The sequence below is a fragment of the Dermacentor silvarum genome, chromosome 1 (assembly GCF_013339745.2).
Source record: "Dermacentor silvarum isolate Dsil-2018 chromosome 1, BIME_Dsil_1.4, whole genome shotgun sequence".
In the NCBI taxonomy this organism is placed as follows: domain Eukaryota; kingdom Metazoa; phylum Arthropoda; class Arachnida; order Ixodida; family Ixodidae; genus Dermacentor; species Dermacentor silvarum.
The window spans coordinates 229,130,826-229,152,290 of record NC_051154.1 but is presented as its reverse complement, the minus strand read 5'-3'; the positions used below and the strand labels follow the sequence as shown (position 1 = coordinate 229,152,290).

At 46.5% G+C, this 21,465-nt stretch overlaps 1 protein-coding gene across 1 annotated transcript; it reads left to right on the top strand.

Annotated features, from left to right (window-relative positions):
• Positions 1 to 233: 233 nt before the first annotated feature.
• Positions 234 to 20,962, top strand: LOC119437567 (high-affinity choline transporter 1). The gene is made up of 4 exons (XM_037704574.2): positions 234 to 425; positions 3,675 to 3,782; positions 11,992 to 12,147; positions 20,709 to 20,962. Exons 1-4 carry the CDS (start codon positions 239 to 241, stop codon positions 20,960 to 20,962), a joined length of 705 nt encoding a protein of 234 aa, XP_037560502.1. The 5' UTR covers positions 234 to 238.
• The last annotated feature ends 503 nt before the right edge of the window (positions 20,963 to 21,465 follow it).

Sequence of the window (21,465 nt, the reverse complement as noted above, 5' to 3'; positions counted from 1 at the left end):
GTACGTCGGTTCAGCCTGGTGCGCGCAGTGCGCAGTTCACACAATTTCGCGGATGGTGCGCCATATTTGATGTATGATATACTGAAACTCGACCCCGTCAGGACTAATCTACAGCATGGGTCTGCCACCGATGACGATCGCTCACGACTCTGTAACCGAAATGACATTCCAGTTATAAAAAGTATTTCCGATGGCTGGCCACATATATAGGCGTTCGCGGGTATACTTCGCAGCTGACATGGCGCTCAACGTGGCCGCCTTGGTCACCATGGTGGTCCTGTACGTGGTTATTTTCCTCGTGGGACTGCTGGGGGCCCGCAAGAAGAGACAGCAGGCCCGGGAGATGTCTGACGCTTCCGACAGCCAACTGCTCATGAACGGGGGCCGCAGCTTTGGGATGGTCGTCAGCACCTTCACTATCGTAGGTGAGGACTGGTCACGTGATCTTTTTTTACTACCATACAGGCTGTATATGCAGGCACAACTAGCATGTTAATTACGTGGCGCCCTATTAATAAAGAAGGCGATGTTCAAGTACATGTTGACAGACAGAAGCCAGTGTTCGAACGCGTTGAAGAGGCGTGGTCTCTGCAACTCATATCGAGGACCACAGCACAATAGGTGGTCACTGTTATTTTCACAGCCGCATGCAGCCATGTCGGTCATTCCCATGACTGTATGGTGTGGTACCTCTGATAGCAGCGCGAACAGCTTGCGTCACAAACATAAACGGATGTTGCTGCCTCCGTCGCCACACGTCGTGTTCCTCGAGCTCGATATCGTCGATCAAGAATTGCAGCATCTTGTCACCGGTGCCATGTTCACAAAGCGTGCGAAGTGCGACAGCAGATGAGAAAGCCACATAACACGCGTCAGATGACGCGTTAGTGTTCCCGTGTGCAGTCACCTAAAATCGCAGTTAAGCCACGCTCCAAAGGCGTGGCTTAACCCAGCGCACTCGAGTTCGTAGCTTAGGAGTTCGGAGCCCGGTAACTTAACGCGCCCACTGAGTACCAAGCTTAAGGGATGACGAGGTCCCACTTGCCGAAGTGTTAACACAAACGCCGGTAGCACGAACGCCAACGCAAACTGGCGCGCGGTTGCTCCGACGAGAAAGGAGGCGACCGGAGATGTTAAAATCTGTCCGCTAGGAGAACAATCGGCGTTGTTGTCATGGGCGGAAACTTGAGCGACTTGAGGTTGTCTTGTCTTCAAACGGCAACCGCGAAAGGAAACATATGCAACACAGTGAGTCTTAGAGGCTGTAATAAACATCGAGAAAATACGAGAGAACAACCCGCGGCTTCTAATGCTTTGGGACGGAAGGACACTTATGACGTCACGCATCACTGCCTGAACTGGAATTGTTCTTAAACTATTGATTTCATATTGTGCCATTACGGTCGATCTAAGGCTCTGAAAGCGTCTTTTCATATAAGGCCAGGTGCTTCGCAGTCTTAAAATTGCACAGATTGAAATGTTCATGACTAAAGGGCACCTACGTTAGAAATGTATTCACAAGTTTCTTTCACAAGAGCATGGCAGTTGCGTATAATTCATTTTGAGGTTTATTTATAAACGGGACAATGATAGAGGTTACACATTTTACTTTCTTTTTTTTTTTTGTATGCGCGCGCGCTTTTGCGGCAGTGCAATAGCAACGAACAAACACATTTCCTTGATACTCACTATATACTTACGTAGAAAAGTAACTAACCTTGCTTGTTACTTACGTCAGTTCTGCTTCTTCGATAATGACGCTAATTTTCCCTACTCTGGCAGGCGACTTTTTTTTCATTGATGCGTTAGCATTATAGGAACGTACTAATGAAAAAAAAGTTGTCGCAGTTTCACCTGAAAGGCGAAGCATCAATTGCGATAGCAAATTTGTAGAGAGCTATACGGAGTAATGAAATTTGCCGCGTATCTGCGTGCTTCGCTGCAAATGTCGTCGAAAGACGATAGATAGTCTTCTGCCGGCCGTACTACATGAGTGCTGGTCTGATCCGCGGCCACCCGTGATGCTGTTCTCGTACCATTTCCGTCCTGGCATGAAGGTTTGTTTGAACAGATTTCATTTTACCGCATTATTTCATCAAGCGGCCATTTATGTTTTGCCCTGCCTCAGACAGCGCTTCCTTTATGTTGAATCGGCCGCATCTGGCTGGCACTGATAAAATTGAGGAGGCGCTGCGTGAGACATGGACGCCATCTGGCAATACATCGGGAAACATGAGCTTGTGCAGAGGGTTTCCTTCCTCCATGGCAAAGGGCGCTCGTCGGCGCGCAGTCGGGGAACGTCGTTCGTAGGCGCGCATAGCATGGCATTTTCAGCGCAGCTTAAGAAACTAGGGTCTTTAGAGTTACGTATCTATGTATTTTCTATTAAAGGAACACACCTCCTAATACTCACCTAGTGATGTTGCGCCTCAGATATGCGTAATATTTACTTTGTGATCGATAACGTTCACAAGTATGAACAGCCGTACCAGTTTAAGTAGTGTGGGCGGTAAGCAAGTGGTCCAACTTTGGCCGGGTGGCTGAATCGGGTGACAGACAGACAAACAGACAGACAGACAGACCAAATTTTCAGCGTTTAAGTTCCCCAAGAAAGACTATCGTCTTTAAAAGGTGTATGTGTGTGAAGTGTGGAAAACTGGTCACGTCGCAGGCGTAGAGAGGGGATGGGAGAGCTTAGACGATTATGCATATATATATATATATATATATATATATATATATATATATATATATATACAAGTGTACACACGCTTATACTGTATATATAGAAGTGTGTGTATATAAGTGTGCATATATATACGATATATATATATATATATATATATATATATATAAGTGTTTTTCCGAGCGTGAAAGATGCCCGCGAATACACGAAAATTGCCTCGCGACTGGCCACTCGAGGCACATTGCGTTTGTTCGCGGGCTTCTTTCACGCTCGGAAACACGCTTTTATGTAGCATGTATTGAGCAAGAGAAAGCTGTATCGGGAGTTTTTCATGTTGTTATACAATTTTTCTCATTTACACTTTTCATGTAATTATATTATTTGAGAAGTTGATGAAATAATTAAGACTAATTACGTAATTAAGTAGAATGCAAAAAATAATCGGAGTATCTCCAAGCGACGGCACACAGCATTGCCTTGGTTTTGTGCAGCTACGTGGCATTTGCATATGTTTCAATCTCGGTGCATGATAGTTGGGACATCCTGCATGCATTTATACGGGGGGTGCTTCTTTGCTTATGCTGTCTTGGAGGCGATTGGCGCTGGGGACGAATGCTAGCCGAGCCGAGATGGCCGATGGCGTCGTGTGCGCTGCTTTCTCCAGCATCTAGTTCGCGTTCAAGTGACAGGCAGCACGAAGGGGAATTCGCTCGCCGCTGCTGCACGCTTGCAGACAGCGAGTGTCCGCGGTCATCGAGTGAGATGTGTTTATGTTTGCCTGTGCGCGCTTGACGCCGAGCTTGTTGATCTAGTTAGTAAGCGAATGTTTGCAGCCGTTCATATGACCGATAAAACTACTAACTTTACTTCCTATAGCTGTCTAATAATTTGCTATCGCACTCAATGGTTCGCCGTTCGGAAGAAACTGCAACTTCTTTAAAACTGCGCCAAGCGCACCTGAATGCTTGGTCATGCTTCTTGTTCGCAGCCACCTGGGTAGACGGCGGCTTCTTGAACGGCACCGTGGAAGTGATAACAGAGCGGGGCCTGGTGTGGTGCCAGGCAGTGTTCGGCTACTCCCTCAGTCTACTCATGGGTCAGTCGGAAGAATTGGCTTCGAATCTTCCGCGTGTAGGGCGGCATTGTCATCGCTTCCATGCGGGACGAGAAGGCGGATGCAAGCTACGAGCGGATCTTGCCTTGCGGAGACATGCCGGCAATGGCTCCACCCGAGCGTCGCCTATTACTGTGCGGGGATAAACATTCATCGAATAAGCAGTTGATCACAGCATACGGTTCACTCCGTATCCAATGGCACTGTAAACTGCATTATACGATTGGTGAAATTTAGCAATACTTGGTAAACTTCACCACTCGTTGAATAGGTCAGTTTCTTTCAAAAACTTCACGAGAAGGCAAAACAGCTCTCTCCTGAAATTCCAGTGTCCTTGCGGGGAGATAAATTCCTCCGCGGTAGCGCACGGAGACATTTTATGTCTCAGTCCGTCAAGTAGAGTTCTGCGCTCTTCCACAAATGCTGGGCATTATAGCAAGTAATGTTCTATCTCCCCATGGGCGTGGCAGAACGAACACGTTGGTGAGGGCTACAGTACTATCTTGTGTTGCCACGCCGGTATTCTCACTGATCGGGTGCGAACATGGTGTAGTAAGGACGCTTCCCAACGGTTAAGTCCCTTGGTCACGCAGGACTGATATGTGGATACTCCAAGGAATGAAAGTTCTTCACAATAGTTGTCTTTGATGCTCGCTGGGTTTGTTGTAGCACTCCGTTGATCTGTGCGTTAGTGCTTCGCGCGCAAGACCATATGCACCTTCATTTCCGGACACGCTGATGTGCGATTGAAGCCGCTGAAAGTCCAGCTTAAATCTTAAACGTCTTAGACGCTTGATGATGAGCAAAACGAGAACGAGGTGAGAGCAGGAGCCAACGTTTCGACAGGTGGGCTTGTCTTCTTCAAGGCGACATATGCTCTCCTCGGCACAGTATATATAGGTAGGGTCCTTCTAAAGGGTAGAGAAGATAAGGGGGGTGGGTGAGGTAACGAGCGAGCGCGTGATAGTGGCGCGGGTGTAGAATTGAAAAGAAAGTTAATGCCCTACTGATAGTAGGTGGAGGAATTTGAGGCAGCGCCGTATGTTAGCCGGTTGACGTGTCATTGTAGGTGCCTCTTTTCGTGGAAGGGGCCTGGACGACGAGGAGGGGGAGGCGGGGCGGTATCTGCTCCACTGGAGGTCAGTGAACTATTGTGTCTGACAGAGAGAATAAAAGTAGCGGCAGAAAAATGGTGCTCGTGGGAAAAAAAAGAGAAAAACGAAAAAAAACGGGCAGAGGGGAGGTAAATATTCGAAATAAAAGAACGAAAGAAATCAATGAAAGCAAATGGAGGTTGTAATATTATTTACAATATAATACCGAAAAAAATAAGGAAAAAAACAAAAAAAGCAGAAGAAAAACATACTAAGCAACTCAATGAAAAATAACTAAGTGCTGTTGCCTAGGCTTTGAAGTTTAGCATAGCGAATAGATTCTAAAGCTCCCTTTGAAACGTTCATGCCTTTTGGTTGCAATCTTTTGAACTTATGGATGAGGTGCGATTCTCTATATTTTCTGCCTCGCACAGAACGGAAATTTGACTGTAGTATCTAGAGTTTAAGTTCATCAAAGTTATGACCTGGTTGGTTGAAATGCTCGGCGACGGCTTTAGGAAGCTTTTTAGCTGTTTCAGAAGGGTTTGGGTGCGAGCTAGTTGGTACTGATCATACATATTTAAAACAGCGCCAAAAAACACGGACAAGAAAGAACACAGGACGTGCGCTCGTCCTGTGTTCTTTCTTGTCCGTGTTTTTTGGCGCTGTTTTAAATATGTTTTTAGCTGTGTCCGCACGATGTCCGTTTAACCTGACGTTCATTGATTGTCCCGTTTCGCCGATGTATTGTTTCTTACAGAAGGAACACTCAAGCATATAAATTACATTGGAGCTAGTGTAAGTAAAGCTAGTTCTCACTTCGCGTGTGTAGCTGTTTGCGGTGCTTTTAATTTTAAGGTCACTTTGAAGGTGCCGGCAGGTTTGGCACCTGGGGCGAGAACATGCTTTTATTACGGGGGAATGCTGTTGGCCGACTTTTGCATGCACTAACATGTCTTTAACGTTTCTGTTGTGGAGACAGGTAAGCCTTAGTACATCCGGGAACGCTTTTCTCAGACGCTCGTTACTTGATAATATTGGGTGGTATTTTCGTAGGATGTAGTTTATAATTGGGAGGGCATTAGAATATTTAGTATAAAGGCTAGCGGTCTATCAGATTCTGGTGTAGGTTGTTTCTTAGCTAATGCCGACTGCCTCTCTAATCCTGACGCGACACTAAAGCCCCGTCGAGAGGAATTTGTGGATGGTTTCGCTTTGCTAGCGTTACTTTAAGGTCATTTAGGTGGTGGATATAATCGTTATCTTCGCTACAGGTTCTTCTTATTCGTTTCGCTTGTCCGACAAAAATTCCTCGCTTGCAGTGTCGCGGGTATTTATACTGGTGTAGTATAAATACTGCTGGCTATCCATAGGCTTCCGGTAAAGTGTTGTTCTCAGTTTTCCATTTTCTATGTAAACCGTCGTGTTGATGAAATTGACCTGACTAGGAAAGTGATGAGCAGTAAACTTAATGCTCGGGTGAAAGCGGTTGAAATGGCTAATTAGGTCGGTTAGCGCGTTTGTGCCGTGTTCCCATGTTATGAATATGTCGTCAATGTAACGCAGGTAGGTGTAGGGTTTTAAAAGGTATGATATTATCAGGTTTGCTTCAAGCTGTCTCATGAAAATGTTGGCATACGTGGGAGCGAATGGTGTTCCCATGTTTGTGCTGAAAGTTTGTAGGTAGTGAATAGAATGTAATTCGAAATAGTTGAGCGTGAGAACTAACTCGAGAAGTAGCAGGTAAACTTCAGGAGCGTGCGCTTGGGGATTGACTGTGAGGGACTTCGACACGGCTTCAATTCCTTCCCTCGTGGGTATGTTACTGTAAAGAGCAGAAACATCTAAAGTTACTTGAATATCGCGGTCGGAGAGGATTTGGTTAGCGTTAATCGAGCCGATCATTCGAAGGAAGTGGGGCGTAGCTTGAGTATAAGATGATAGGGTGGTTGGGATGTTTGACAGATGGTGATTCAAGAATTTAGATAGTGCCTCGGTAGGTGTGTTGTTATTTGACACTATAGGCCTGCCTGCAATTTCTGCTGTAAATATTTTTTCTACGGGAACCTTATGTATTTAAGGAAGAAGGCAAAAGCGGACGGCTTCTTTGTTATTGGGCATGATGAAGGAATATTCAGGACTGCGTGATTAGTTCCTGGGACAGCAGTTGCGCTATTGTACTTTAGACAAGGTTGCCGTTAACCGAAGTTGCCATGGGTTAGAGTCGAGTTTTGGGTAATGGGTGTGGTTGCGCAATTGTTTGAAGGCCTCATTTTTGTACTTTTCTATGGGCCAGATTACGATACTGCCGCCTTTGTCTGCCGGTTTTATTACAATATCCTTTCTTTCTGCGAGTTCTTTAAGAATTTTGTGTTCAGCGGGGGACAAATTTTTGCGCTTGCGGCAATGCCGCGTTGACTCTAGAATCTCCTTTGAGATTAGTTTTATGTATAGATCAATATGTGTATATGTATGTATATGATATATGTATAGTCAGGTCAATTTCCTCAACACGATGGTTTACCTAGAAAATGGAAAACTGAGAACAACACTTTACCGGAAGCCTACGGATAGCCATCAGTATTTAGACAACACCAGTAATCACCCGTTACACTGCAAGCGAGGAATTTTCGTCGGACAAGCGAAACGAATAAGAAGAATCTGTAGCGAACATAACGATTATATCCACCACCTAAATGACCTTAAAGTAACGCTAGCAAAACGAAACCATCCAGAAATTCCTCTCGACCGGGCTTATGATGTCGCGTCAGGATTAGAGAGGCAGTCGGCATTAGCTAAGAAACAACCTACGCCAGAATCTGATAGACCACCAGCCTTTCAAACAAAATATTCTAATGCCCTCCCAAATTATAACTACATCCTACGAAAATACCACCCAATATTATCAAGTAACGAGAGTCTGAGAAAAGCGTTCCCGGATGTACCAAGGGTTGCCTGTCTCCACAACAGAAACTTTAAAGACATGTTAGTGCATGCAAAAGTCGGCCAACAGCATTCCCCCGTAATAAAAGCATGTTCTCGCCCCAGGTGCCAAACCTGCAGGCACCTTCAAAGTGACCTTAAAATTAAAAGCACCGCAAATAGGTACACACACGAAATGAAAACTAGCTTTGCTTGCACTAGCTCCAATGTAATTTATATGGTTGAGTGTTCCTTCTGTAAGAAACAATATATGGGCGAAACGGGACAATCAATGAACGTCACGTTAAACGGACATCGCGCGGAGACAGCTAAAAAGCTTCCCAAAGCCGTCGCCGAGCATTTCAACCAACCAGGTCATAACTTTGACGAACTTAAACTCTACATACTACAGTCAAATTTCCGTTCTGCGCGAGACAGAAAATATAGAGAATCGTACCTCAACCATAAGTTCAACACATTGCAACCTATAGGCATGAACGTTTCAAAGGGAGCTTTAGAATCTATTCGCTATGCTAAACTTCAAAGCATAGGCAACAACAGCACTTAGTTATTTTTCATTGAGTTGCTTAGTTTTTTTTTCTTTTGTTTTTTGTTGTTTTTTCCTCCTTATTCGGTAGTAGATTGTGAAGAATATCCCAACCTCCCTTTACTTTCACTCATTCCTTTCGTTCTTTTATTTAGCTATTTACCCCCCCCCCCTCTATTTTTTTTCCACGAGCGCCATTTTTCTGCCGCTACTTTTATTCTCTCTGTCAGACACAATAGTTCACTGACCTCCAGTGGAGCAGATACCGCCCCCCCTCCCCCTCCTCGTCGTCCAGGCCCCTTCCACGAAAAGAGGCACCTACGATGACACGTCAACCGGCTAACATGCAGCGCTGCCTCAAATTCCTCCACCGACTATCAGTAGTGCATTAACTTTCTTTTCAATTCTACACCCTCGCCACTAACATACCCTCGTTACCTCACCCACCCGCCTTACCTTCTCTCCCCTTTAGAAGGACTCTACCTATATATACTGTGCCGAGGAGAGCATATGTCGCCTTGAAGAAAAGTCAACTTGTCGAAACGTTGGCTCCTGCTTTTTTGTGGAAATTTCTTGTGGAAATACTTGATGGAGTAGCTGAAGTGCTGCATTGCAGTCTGATAATATCACTACTGGTTTTATGGGAAAGACAAGTTTCCACAAGGCAGCTTCAATAGTTATAATTTCGATTTCCGTCGTAGAAAGAATCCGCATAAGTCGGGCAGCCCCGAGGCTCCCAGGCACAGTATCATGAAAGCTGAAGCACTAGCCTCTCGATCCGTGTCAACAAAACCCACGATGAATACTTGTAGCCTAGTGTCTATACGTGCTATCTAACTGCTCGAGCACTAAGGACTTGTGCAACAGGTGTAGCGCGCTTGGTGGTAATACGTACCAGAAATCTTTAGATGGCGTTCTACAGACTGAAATGACCACGGCGGCTCCGTTCGCTCTCTTCTTCGTGAGAAACCAATACCAAGGGCTCTGAGAGTGCTGAAAGCAACAAAAGCACGGGATTCTGTACTTTGTTGGAGATGTTGGAGCCGAGCGCTTCCATTGTCGGACTCCCTCAAGCGACAAAGCTGCGTCATTACAGTCTTTGAGAAGCGAGCAGATGCAAAGGGAGCGATTGGCACTCATGACGGACCTTTGATTCATGGTTGCGTCTAATTGCCCAAGAACAATTTTGCGGCCTTTTCTGTGTAGCGATTCCAAGATGATGTACTGCGCTCCGGGCGGCGAGGTGAAAGATAGCTAATAAAGCACTCCGATGACCACCAGTGCTGCGTGCCATCACTGACGTCTGATAACTTCCCACATGTGCATCAGCGATTCTTCGAATCACGTTGAGACGCGTAACAAGTGACGAAACGATAGTATCCACGGCTCGATGACATTGCATCCTGTAGTCACGCGTTACACCAAGGAGACGCGCTTGTCTTGTCTGCTTGATTGGTAAGCTTCCGATGCTGATTGACAATGTCGCTGCCCTTCTGTGCATTCCAGGACAGAAAGCAAAGCGTGATTTTTCATTTATATTTCTAATAAGACTGTCGCTCGGTAAACCTGCGTGTCCATGGCTGTCTTCTTGGCTATTAAAGCCAGACGATTTTGCTGATAACCACTGAACCAAATACAAATGTAATCGACGTATTTGGACACGCGTACAGACTTGTACGCTGTCTTCATGCCTCAGGCAGGCCAGCCATGGCAGCATTCAACCGTAAGGGGGTCAGGACGATTTCTTGTGGCACTCCTCGTGAAACTGACTTTTGGTCATTTAATGTCGTTCCTAATTTCACTTGCATTATGTTGCGTCTGCCTAGCCGTTGGTGGCTACCGACGATTTATTAAATATAAGAAATAAGAAACGTATCAGCAGACAGCAGCTTAATCTATGGAACAAGCACTGGCTAGCGGCTAGCATTCGACGCGTGAGGCGTGCTCGTGCCCAAGCGCCTGGTTAACTAGTGCGTCCACTTCATCGTTGTGGTCTTCTGAGACGAGACATCAATTCTTCTTGCCTTAGATGAAGCCTCCATAGCGATCTAGAGGTCGCCTAGCCTCTGGTGGTCGCAGTTGCCGAGTGGTTCCTGCTTGGGACGTCGAGGTCGATGATTGAGAGGAGGTTGTGCCTTGCGTATCGCGCGAGACTAGAAACCGAGGTACAGCAGAACACGGCGTGTCTTGTGACGTTGTGTCAGAGAAGTCTTCTTCACTCCAGCGTTTTGACAGCCAGTTTTCGTTGTCATTGAGTGAGATGTGTTCATGTTTGCTTGTGCGCGCGTGACACCATGCTAGTAAGTATACCTATGTTTACGAGTTTGTACGGCCGATAAAACTACTATCCATACTTCGTATAGCTTCCCACAAATTTTCTATCGCAATCGATGATTTGGCTTTAGGGCGAAACTGCGACTTTTTTCGATGAGCTTCCGCTAACATTGCCGCTCACTTTTTCGTTGTAGAAGCTTTCACATATTTCAGCAACTTCTAAACGCGCAATAACAGAGACACGTAGCGTCTCACTGCACAAACCGGTGGCTACACATGACCATTTTTTTTTTCAATCTGCGTGCTTTACTTGTTGGGCGCCGTCTGCCACAAGTACCAGACGACACGTGCAGCACAGAAGCGTTCTACTGACCGCAGGGCCATTTCTGCGTAATGAAGCGGAAAAGTAGTGAACTACCCTCCGGACGGATCGATCGGCATACTTCTCCTCTAGCCACCATATCAGTACAACTCTATAATTTCAATGCCCTTAACCCATGGCTTGGTTGGTCCGAAAGTTCAGCTATGTTTCGGGACGAGTGTGCTTACAGTCCCCACTTCGGACGGCGCTCGTAAGATACGAGGATGTTCCATCTTGTAATGACGATGACAATGACCTCAGTAACCGTGGCACGTATGTATACACTGTGGGGGTGGGGAGATCCATAAGAGCCCGGCCATAGCACGGCTTGCTTCACATTTTACACAGTGAGATCAATACAGTACACCTGCCAAATCAACGGCCGCTGTAGGCAACACGGCTGAGGACTGCAGCTACGCGCAACCAATCGTTTCCCCCATGAATTTAGCCCTCTTCCATCTGTAAAGGCTGCTCAGGCAATGGAGCAGCCACCACATTCACAACCTAAGAATAAAATAGTGATAACGTTGAGGAATTCTTTCTGGGGTTTTACGTGACAAAACCAGTTCTGATTATGAGGCACGCCGTAGTGGAGGGCTCCGGATTAATTTTGACCACCTGGGGTTCTTTAACGTGCACTACAACGCAAGCACACGGGCGTTTTTGCATTTCGCCTCCATCGAAATGCTGAGGAATACTTACGCCAAGCATATCAATTTAATTAGCTGGACCTGTTCTTTAATCAGTGCCCAATGTTCATCTAAAAAATGCGAGGAGCACCCATATGCCGTATACATGCGATCAAATTAACATTTCGCTACAGTGCTGTCCCCGTCCCTCGCGTCGTCCAATCTATGGACTGCGCGCCTTTAGACTTAAACATATATCTCAAAGCACATATCTTATCTCACGTGTGCCAGCAAGAGCTCTCTATACAAGCGTGCATGCTGGAGCAGCAGCTGGCTGCTGTAAGCGCGTGTCCTGTCTGTGCAGGTGGCCTGATCATCGCGGGCCCCGTGTGGCGTGCGGGCTATGTGACCATGATGGACCCGCTGCAGGAGACGTTCGGTGTCACCATGGCCAGCCTGCTGTTCCTGCCCGCGCTCGTCGGAGAGGTCTGCTGGTGCGGGTCCATCCTCAGCGCACTCGGTGCGTGCGACGTGCATTACGCACGGATGTGTGAACCTTTTTAAAACGATAGCTGTCATTGGCTCTTCCTTCGACTTTTCCACTGCTGCTGCTGTCGCTGTCTTGCACGCCGCGTGGGGAGTGGTTCAGAGCGTGTAGATACATGGCAGGAGCGCGGCAGGGAGGAAAGGCGACGCGAGAAACTCGTTTGGACCTTTCCGGATGGATGGAAGATGGATGGGTGGATGCTATGAACGTGCCCTTTGAAACGGGGCGGTGGGCGGTTACGCCACCAAGCTCTTGTTCTTATTTTCCCTAATGTACTACGTATCTTTTTCTTTAAAAAAAAAACACCCAAATAATTCCCAGCATCGAACTTCGGAGCCACTATTGGGAACTTTGTTTTTGTACGCTTCCGTTGTTTGTGGTCTCCCTATAGTTTTCTGCCACCAAACCTCCAATCGCCTTTTGCTAATCTCTAATCCGGACATGTTTACTTTCTCCCTGCTATCCCTGAACCCAAGGGCTTCAAGGAGGCCAGCCGAGCCTGAATTGACAACTGGCCATCGCGTCGCAACAATGCCCTCTGAAACCCCCTGGGCATCGCCACAATACACTATTGACTGCTGTAATTATCCGTGACCCCCCGCAAAAGCATAGCAGAAGCTGAAGCGCTTACCTTTGTACTAACGTGCAACCGTCCAGAGGGGAGGTAGATAGAATGGTAGAGAGAAGGTAGGAAGAGGAGGCAGACAATGGGCAGAACCGACGCACTCACGAAACGAGTGAATAACATGAAGTAAAGCAATGAAAGGGGCTAATTTGTGCACTTTCCCGATCACGTTGCGCTGAGTTTTACACTGGCAAAAAAAATAACAAAGAAGGGAACAAGGGCGCGGACGGATGAAGCACAACGTCCGTCCACGTCCTTGTTCCCTTCTTTGTTATTTTTTGCCAGTGTAAAACTCAGCGCGACGTAATCATGAGTGAATAACAGGCTTGACATTCTCCGCTCGCAGCTCGCATATATGGGGGGAGGGCAGGTAAGGGAAAAGACGACATAAGAAGGCAAGGAAATGCTACTACTAGGCGCGACAGCTGTTGCGGACAAACAGGATAAATTTCAGTTCAAGGTAGGGCAGGGTATGTTTCTACTATTTCTGAAAAATAAACACCATGCATATTTGTATAGAGGGGGAAAACTGACGCAGGGCGTGCAGACGCAAAGCCGCATCAAAGCGCCGTAACGTCACTAAGGAACCGGCCGCACGTCAAATCAATACTTCTGTGCCCGCCGCGTTAGAAGTGGGCTATATCGTGGCTCGAGGTCCCACGTTCGATCCCGACCGCGGTAGCCGCATTTCGACGGGGGCGAAATACAAACGCGCTTGTCTACTTAGGTTTATGTGCACGTTAAAGAACTCCAAAATTCAAAATTAATCCGGAGATCGCCACTACGGCGTGCCTGATAATCCGATTGTGGTTTTGGCACACATACAGCCCCATAATTCAAATAAAGTTTAACACTTCGGGCACGATGTGATTTGCCGTGTGAGGCAACGACAATGCTAACCTTCTCGGAGGTTATGAATAATGGCGAACAACAAACGCCTCAAGCAGACACGTATCGTTGTGTGTTCTGCGTACTACACGCAGACAAGCAGCAGTGGGGCACGCAAGGTAACGTTTATCATCAACTCAACAATCTCGTATTGCACTAAATTCTGAAGAAATAAAAACATTCGCCGTCGACACCACCGCTAATTATCCTCAATCAAAGCAAACAGCACAGAAAGCTTCGCTTACATCGATTCCCACAAGGCTGGGATCCGCGTATTTTTTTTTTTTTTTATTACTCTTATCAGATGAGCTAGCGCTTGTTGGGCAACTGCCGCTATCCTCCGCGGCGGCGTTGCGGCGATGGCGTTCTTTTGTTGAGGGCGAGGTCGCGCGTTCGATTCGCGTTCGATTTCCATGAGGGTAAAATGCAAACACGTTCGTGTACTTAAATTTAGGTGCACGTTTTTGAAGACCAGGGGGTCAAAGTTAATTCGGAACCACTCCCTATACGCCATCTTTCATAATTGGGTCGTGGTTTTGGCGCGTACAACTCCAGAATGTTTTCTTTTCTTTTCTTTTTTAACTGACGCTAAAGCCTTGAAGAGCTATTATACGTGCTAGCACGTACTGTTGCTTGAGGACCAACGCATAGATAATCCATCGCGTGTTAGAATGACCGCAACAAGCAAGAACATTTACAAAACTGTGTAGCTTGGACATTTGAAGCTACAACAAACACATGCTCACAGCACATTCACGCACACACACGCGCACATATACACCCCATAAGGCAACTGCACAGCAGGTAAAATATGACAGTAAGAGTGGCGAAGTGTACTTTGTTAAAAGAAAAAAAGTGTGTATCTTTTAGTAAACGGTGCAAATATGTAAAATATATGCCACCGAAGAGCCAGCTATCCCACAAACATAAATGTCCAAGCGGCTAAGAAATAAGAAACGGGGGGAAGGTGAGTGGGGTAGAGTGCGTGAAAGAAGGAGGACCGAAGGAAATGCCACTGTATATATATAGTTGCTAATAAAAAGTAGTGTTAATATCAGCTACATTGCTGCGTTCCTAGTAAACTGCAAGTGGCAAGAGTTGATTCACTAGCGTAACTGTCTCAGGAAGCTGGTGGCCGTGACTCTGTTGATTCGAAAAAGATAGTAGCATCTAGCAGCTGCAGGCACACGTGACTTCCGGAGCATCGCTCATAAGGTGATGTATATGCACATATACACAGGGTGCTTCGCGTAACTAGGAATCAAACTTTTTTTTCTGCTTTCTGTTTGTTTTTAAGGAGGTGGTACATATATGGCAGATGCATATTGTTTGCAGTCGTCATCGGCTAATCAGCATAAGTAGTTTATAGAAAAAAGCTGATAGTCATGCTGAGAAACACCCACAGCAGTTCTCTGTATGTTCTCTCTTATGCGATTACCTTTTTTCTTGGCTCTGAAGAAATCTCGCGAAACTGTAGAAAAAGAAAGAACAAGAAGAAGAAGGAAAAAAGGAGGGGGGGGGATTTCACTAAAGGTCATTTGCGTGCCTTGATTGCACTCAAAGCTCTCAAGTGCGTTTCAGAGAAAGACGTCCACGTGCTCGCCTGAGAACGGGAGTAGTACATACCAGCTGGACCATATTTTGTGAAGATCTATTTCATTTTCCACTCAACTTATCTTGACTGGTCGATCCTGGTGATAACGGTGGCGCAGCGGCGTCCGAGCCAATGATGAAGTGCGAAAGTGATAATAAATAAAATTAAATAAATTCCGGTGTTTTACGTGCCAAACCCATGATCTAATTATGAATCAAGCCGTATAGTGGACGTCTCCTGATTAATTTTGTCCACCTGGGGTCCTTTAAAGTCCAATAATTAACCATGCGAAAATAGCTTTATGGAAACAATTACGGCATCGGGTGTTTTTAAACATACTATAAAGCATTTTAAAATTAAACTATGGGGTTTTACGTGCCAAAACCACGAACTGATTATGAGGCACGCCGTAGTGGGGGACCCCAGAATAATTTGAACCACCTGGTTTTTTTTTTTTTTTTACGTGCACCTAAATCTAAGTACACGGGTGTTTTCGCAATTCGCCCCCATCGAAATTCGCCCACCGTGAAAGCATTTTCCGAATACAACTCTCAGTATGCTCTAAAACAAACATTTTAAGAAAATGCATTGCTCAGTCGAAGTAATAACCTAACTAAGATCCCCACAACAATATTGAGAGTAGCCCATGACGACCAAAGAAATATACCCAGGGTGATATTCCATCGCCTGCGGGGTAACGCATTATTTTAATGTTTGGCTCTGTAGTTAATTGGAACACCTTCTTTTTAGGTCAGTTCCGTTTTCATGGTGATAAAGACAAGTAAAGAAAAAAAAAACATAATGCAGATCCAAACGGACACGTTTAACTCTATGCGAAGCGAAGCTTTCTTGAAGTTGTTAATGCGATGCCATAGATTAACCAATTTTTCCTTCGTGTGTCCTTGACATAAGGGGAACTGGCACGCGCATGTGCTCTCGCGTTCCCGTGCGGCGTCCGTTGGCCTTGACATGTGCGAACAATTTTTTTTATCCTTATTATAAAATTCGGTCATCGTTATACCTGCGCATGTGCGGCGCGCTATGCAGACAGCGCACACAGGTGCAGCGCCAATTCCGCTGGAGTGATAACGGCAGCAGCGTAAAACACGCGAAAAAGTCTAGTTGCATACAAGTGCGGTCCTCGCGCGCAAGCATCATATGCGCAATAATCATTACAGCGTTACACCCTGATGCACGTTCGTGAGGAGCGTTATATTGGTAACATCTTGGTGCTAGTTCGTTCATCTTTTAGAACTTTGCTCAAACAGCGCGACTGAAACAAGGACACACAGAGGAACAAATACCGCAGAACGAGCGCTGACTGCCAACTGAATTTTTTTTTATGCGAACAACGTCAGCTTCTATGTATTCAGCCCGGAATAGGCATCGTACAGATAGAATCACACTTGTCTAGAGCAGTCGAGCGGCCTGCTGCGGGCTGCAACAGCGCCGCGTACCGGCAGTCGCTGGCTTCGAGATATGTTGGATGCAAGCGCCAAAAGCCTGCTCGCGGCATGTGCACTTGCGGCCTATCTGCGATGTCAGCCTGTAAATTTGATCATAAGAGATAGTCAGTTATCTTACTGTCTTTTTCTTCTAATTTTTTTGTGTTTTTTGCTTGCTGTCGCTTGTGGAAAGACCGCTGTCCGTGATAAGCGTGTATGTGCAACGGAATGCATGCACTGGCTCTGAGAACTACACATGATTCAAGATAAAAAATGGCAATGATTCATTGGCGCCTCGGTGAATGGTGACGTCAACGGCAATTGGCACATGAAGTGATAGACGCAAACGACGACTGACGCGAAGTAAAACGCATTTTTTGCTATCTTATCAGCTGAGGCGCCGGCTGCACCCGACGAAGCAGGCAGCGAGTAAGCGCAGATCCCGCCCACCCACGTAAGTGAAAAAATCTACAGGCCGATAACATAAATGGCCGCGAGAAGCCATGCCGCATGCAGGCTTTTGGCGCCTGCATCCAACATATCTCGAACCCAGCGACTGCCGGTAAGCGGCGCTTCTGCAGTCCGCAGCCGGCCGCTCGACTGCTCTAGACAAGTGTGATTCTATCTGTACACAAATATAAGTGCATGACACAATCACAGTCCATGATGTAAAAAAAAAAGGCTATTTCTTTTTCTGATAACGCAAGACAGGGCACGCTTGATGAGGGCTGGCGTCCTTCAGATAAAAAATCAGTTGGCAGTCAGCGCTTGTTCTGTGCTACTTGTTTCTTTGTGTGTCTTTGTTTCAGTGGTGCTGCGTGAGCATAGTTCTAAAGAGCCTTATGCAGGGATTGATTTTATTGCGATAGCAATTATATGGACACTTCAACCGGATTTCTGCCGTCGGCATCGCCGTCGTCGTCGCCGTCGCCGTCAGGTTCCCTATAGATAAAATCTTCACCGCGCGCCGTATGCCCGAGCGGAAGCGTGCGGGGACGCGTGCTATCACGGAGAGCGAACGCACTCATCTCCAACGCGCAAGCAAGGAAGCAAGAAGCCAGCACCGGAGGGAGCGGGGGGGGGGGGGGGGCGCACTTCTACTCTGCCAACAACCGCGCTCGTCGCTCGCTCGCACCGTCGCTTATCTCCACACGGCTCTGACCTTTATGCGCCGTGCATTCGCCGCTCAGTTTCCGTTGAAGCGATAGACCGCACGTACATTACCTTCGCCCGTTGGTGCGGCGTATGCGCTTGCTGCCAGCGTTTTAACAGTCGTTGTCTGCAGTCATTAGAGTGTTTTAGCTGAGGGCTTGCTGTCCGCTCTGCTCAGACCAGCATATGCTAGCAAATGCCACAAAACCGCTTAGCGGGAACGCTAGTGCGGTTGCGCACAACGCTCATACCGTCAGCGGAACGAAGATCGCATTCCTCGCTCCGCTACAAAGCCGACTGAGCGGAGCGTGACAGCGTGTCTACTTGGCCTCTTCCTCGTTGTGCAGCCAAGTTGATAACGCGTCGCTCGCGTCTCCGCAAGACGCGCTTATCAAATACAAAATCTACGCAGTTCCCTGCAGTACCTCAGAGCGTGAAATCTGAGCGTAAGCGGCGCTCTGCTAAAACTGTCTATTCAGTGTGATCTATTCGTGTTTGTTTGTGCGCGCTCACACCACGCTTGTTCATTCAGTTAGTAATAGTCGGGCCACATTTTCCAACGCACGCTACGCATGCAATGCTGCCCGGGTCGGCAGTGCAGCACTACAGGTGTGTCCCTTCGCACGCGCTGCCCACGGGAAGCGCTTCTCATCAACGCCACCGTTTCACACGCACCTGTTCGTGGTCATCGAGTCTCTCTTCATGTCGGTCTACTTACGCCGCAGCACACCTGCTTACTTAATCAGCTCATGTTTACTACAATTCACATTGCTACCAAAGCCGCTCACCTTACTTCGTATGACATTGCTGTGTTGCTATCGCATTCACTGCTTCGCCCTTAGGGCGAAACTGTGACATTTTTTAAGTTTTTCGGATTTCGGCAGGTAGCATAATTCTTATAGTTCAGCTGGGTTATTCGAAGAGGCGGACATTAGTCTATAGCACGAGAAATCGAAGCACATATTCAACTGGTTAACAAAATCGACTACTGAACTTTTTAGTTAATTACTTTACGAGAGCGGTGAGCTTGTCAGCCCTTGGAATGTATTTCCAGAATGACACCAGCTTGGAGATATGCGCCATCAAACTCGTCGTAAAAATGCACTGTTCCACCTACTTTTTTTTTTTACCAAAATGCTGTTTTATACATTAACGCACAAAAGTAACTGGAACGCCCATGTATTTCGTCCCACACTGTGGTAAATAATATCTCGAAACTTGTGTCATCCTGGAAATTCATTTCAAGTGGATGCGTCTTGCAAACTCACCGGCTACAATTCGTAAATTGCAATATTTGTCGTAAAGCAATTAAGTAAGAAGTTCATTGGTCAATTTTTGTTAATTAGTTGAATTTGTGTTTCGATTTCTCCTGCTACTAATGTCCGCCTTTTCGAATAACTCAGCTCAACAATAAGAATTATGCTATCCTGCCACAGGCGATTTTTAAAAATTCCGTAAAACTTAAAAATGAACACCCGGTACATGCCGTACGGGAGCGTCAACAGGGCTCACTTTTGAACGTGCTGATTTTTTTTTTCTTGCGCTGTTAAAACGCGGGCAACAGCAAGAGAGACAAAACACAACGATACTGTCAGCTGAATTTTATTTCTAGAAGCAACGCGCATAAACTCATTTGCTGGCGCACAAAACAACAAATCATGTGAAATGCGCTCCTGCATGGCTTAAGAAAGGACGATTAATTTTCGCGTAAAGATGTGTACAGACGAAACGCCAATGAACTAACATTCGCTTTACTAACCAGCGTACCTTACACTATTTTTCTTGTGTTTTAATCAGCAATACTGTTCTGTACTCTGCATTCAATAAACAGTGACGGCAGCAGCGTTCGTCGGCGTTTTATATCGCTAGGAAAGCACATGGGGAATAACTGCATGAAACGGAACATACGACAAACGCCTGCAAGGCAATAAAGCATGCGTGTAACTGAGCTCACAAGTCTATTACTGCACGGAACGTCACGGACAACTTCCACGTCGATATTTATAGCCGTGATTTCTAAGCCATCTATGGAATCTGTGAGCGCCTGGATGCCTTGCGCAGCTCGATAAAACTATGGACTACATATTTGCAGAAGGGCATTATGTACAGTTATGTATGGGGAGAAATACGTAACGCAAGATGAAGTGGTTCACAAAAATAATGCGTTAAATTGTCACCCCACGGAACAAGATACCAAGGGTGAGGCTGGGTAGTCATCTTTACCAACGTCAGATTCATGCCAGCTTTGGGCATTTCTTGCTACTAGTAAACAGTTGGTTCTCGGGCACAAAAGGTGAGCAACTGAAGCAGTGAATGACTTATTTTACTAGCTTTTTTTATCTCAACAATGCAAAACGCAATATTTACTTAAGTTGACCAGCACGACTTATCATCTGCCTACGTAGCGTCCAAAGAAGACCGCGTCTGGCCGCGACCTTGAACACGTTAAATAAACCCATTCGATCCTTATCGCTAAACGCTACTCATCGGTTCTCATCAGAGAATATATGCATACAGTTGCGATCGAAAGATTCCTTGCCACTTCGAAGCTCAGCTCGGAATACCGTCATCCTACGTGGCTTCACATCCACAATTTATACGCGAAGACAGCGAGGTGTACCTCATAAGTGAAATACACCATAAGCAATCACAATAGCATTAGCAACCTTGTAAGTTGCAGCGTAAATCTGATTTTAAAATGGGAGAGTTGGACTGAAAAGATGGTGCTTTGCTCCATCGAAGCGCGTTCTGCACAAGCAAGCATGCAGCTTGGCGTAAGTTCCGACCCCTTCCCATTACAGCCTCTCTCTCCCACGGCCGTGTTTCGCAGGCAGCACGCTGAGCGTGGTGACCGGGCTGGACAGCTATGTGTCCGTGGGCGTGTCGGCGGCCGTGGCTGTGCTGTATACTGTCTTTGGGGGCGTCTATTCTGTCGCCTACACCGACGTAGTCCAGCTTTCATTCATCTTCATCGGACTCGTGAGTAGCAGCACATTTATTTCGTCGATCGCCGCGGCGAAATACGGCGCCCAGCTCACCGCGACAGTCGCATATTCTTCTGTTTTCTTCCATGTAAAAAAATAGGACGTTAGGCTTCTTTATAGGCTGGCTGTCCCGAAATCCCAAGTTCACCACTCAGGCATAACGAATATGAAGAAAAAAGAACAATGAAGAAAGAAAAAAAGTCGCAGTTTCGCGCGAAAGGCGAAGCATTGGTTGCGACAGCAAATCAGTAGACAGCTATACGAAGTAAGGTTAGCAGCTTTATCGAGCGTACAAATTGCAGTAAACATTCGCTTACCAACTAAATTAACAAGCATGGTGTCACGCGCAGACAGGCAAACATGAACTGATCTTCCTCGATGACCACGGACACTCGTTATCACAACGCTGGAGTGATGGAGAGCGGCAGGAGGGGCGAGCGAAAACTTCGTACTGCCTGTAACTTGAATGCGTCTTCAAAAATTGAGATTACGAGACCGCCAACACGAAGCGCGCAAGCACGCATCGCTCATGACGCCAACAGCCATCTCGGCTCATGTAACAACCTTTGTACCCGCCGCAGATTACCTCCAAGATAGGGCACG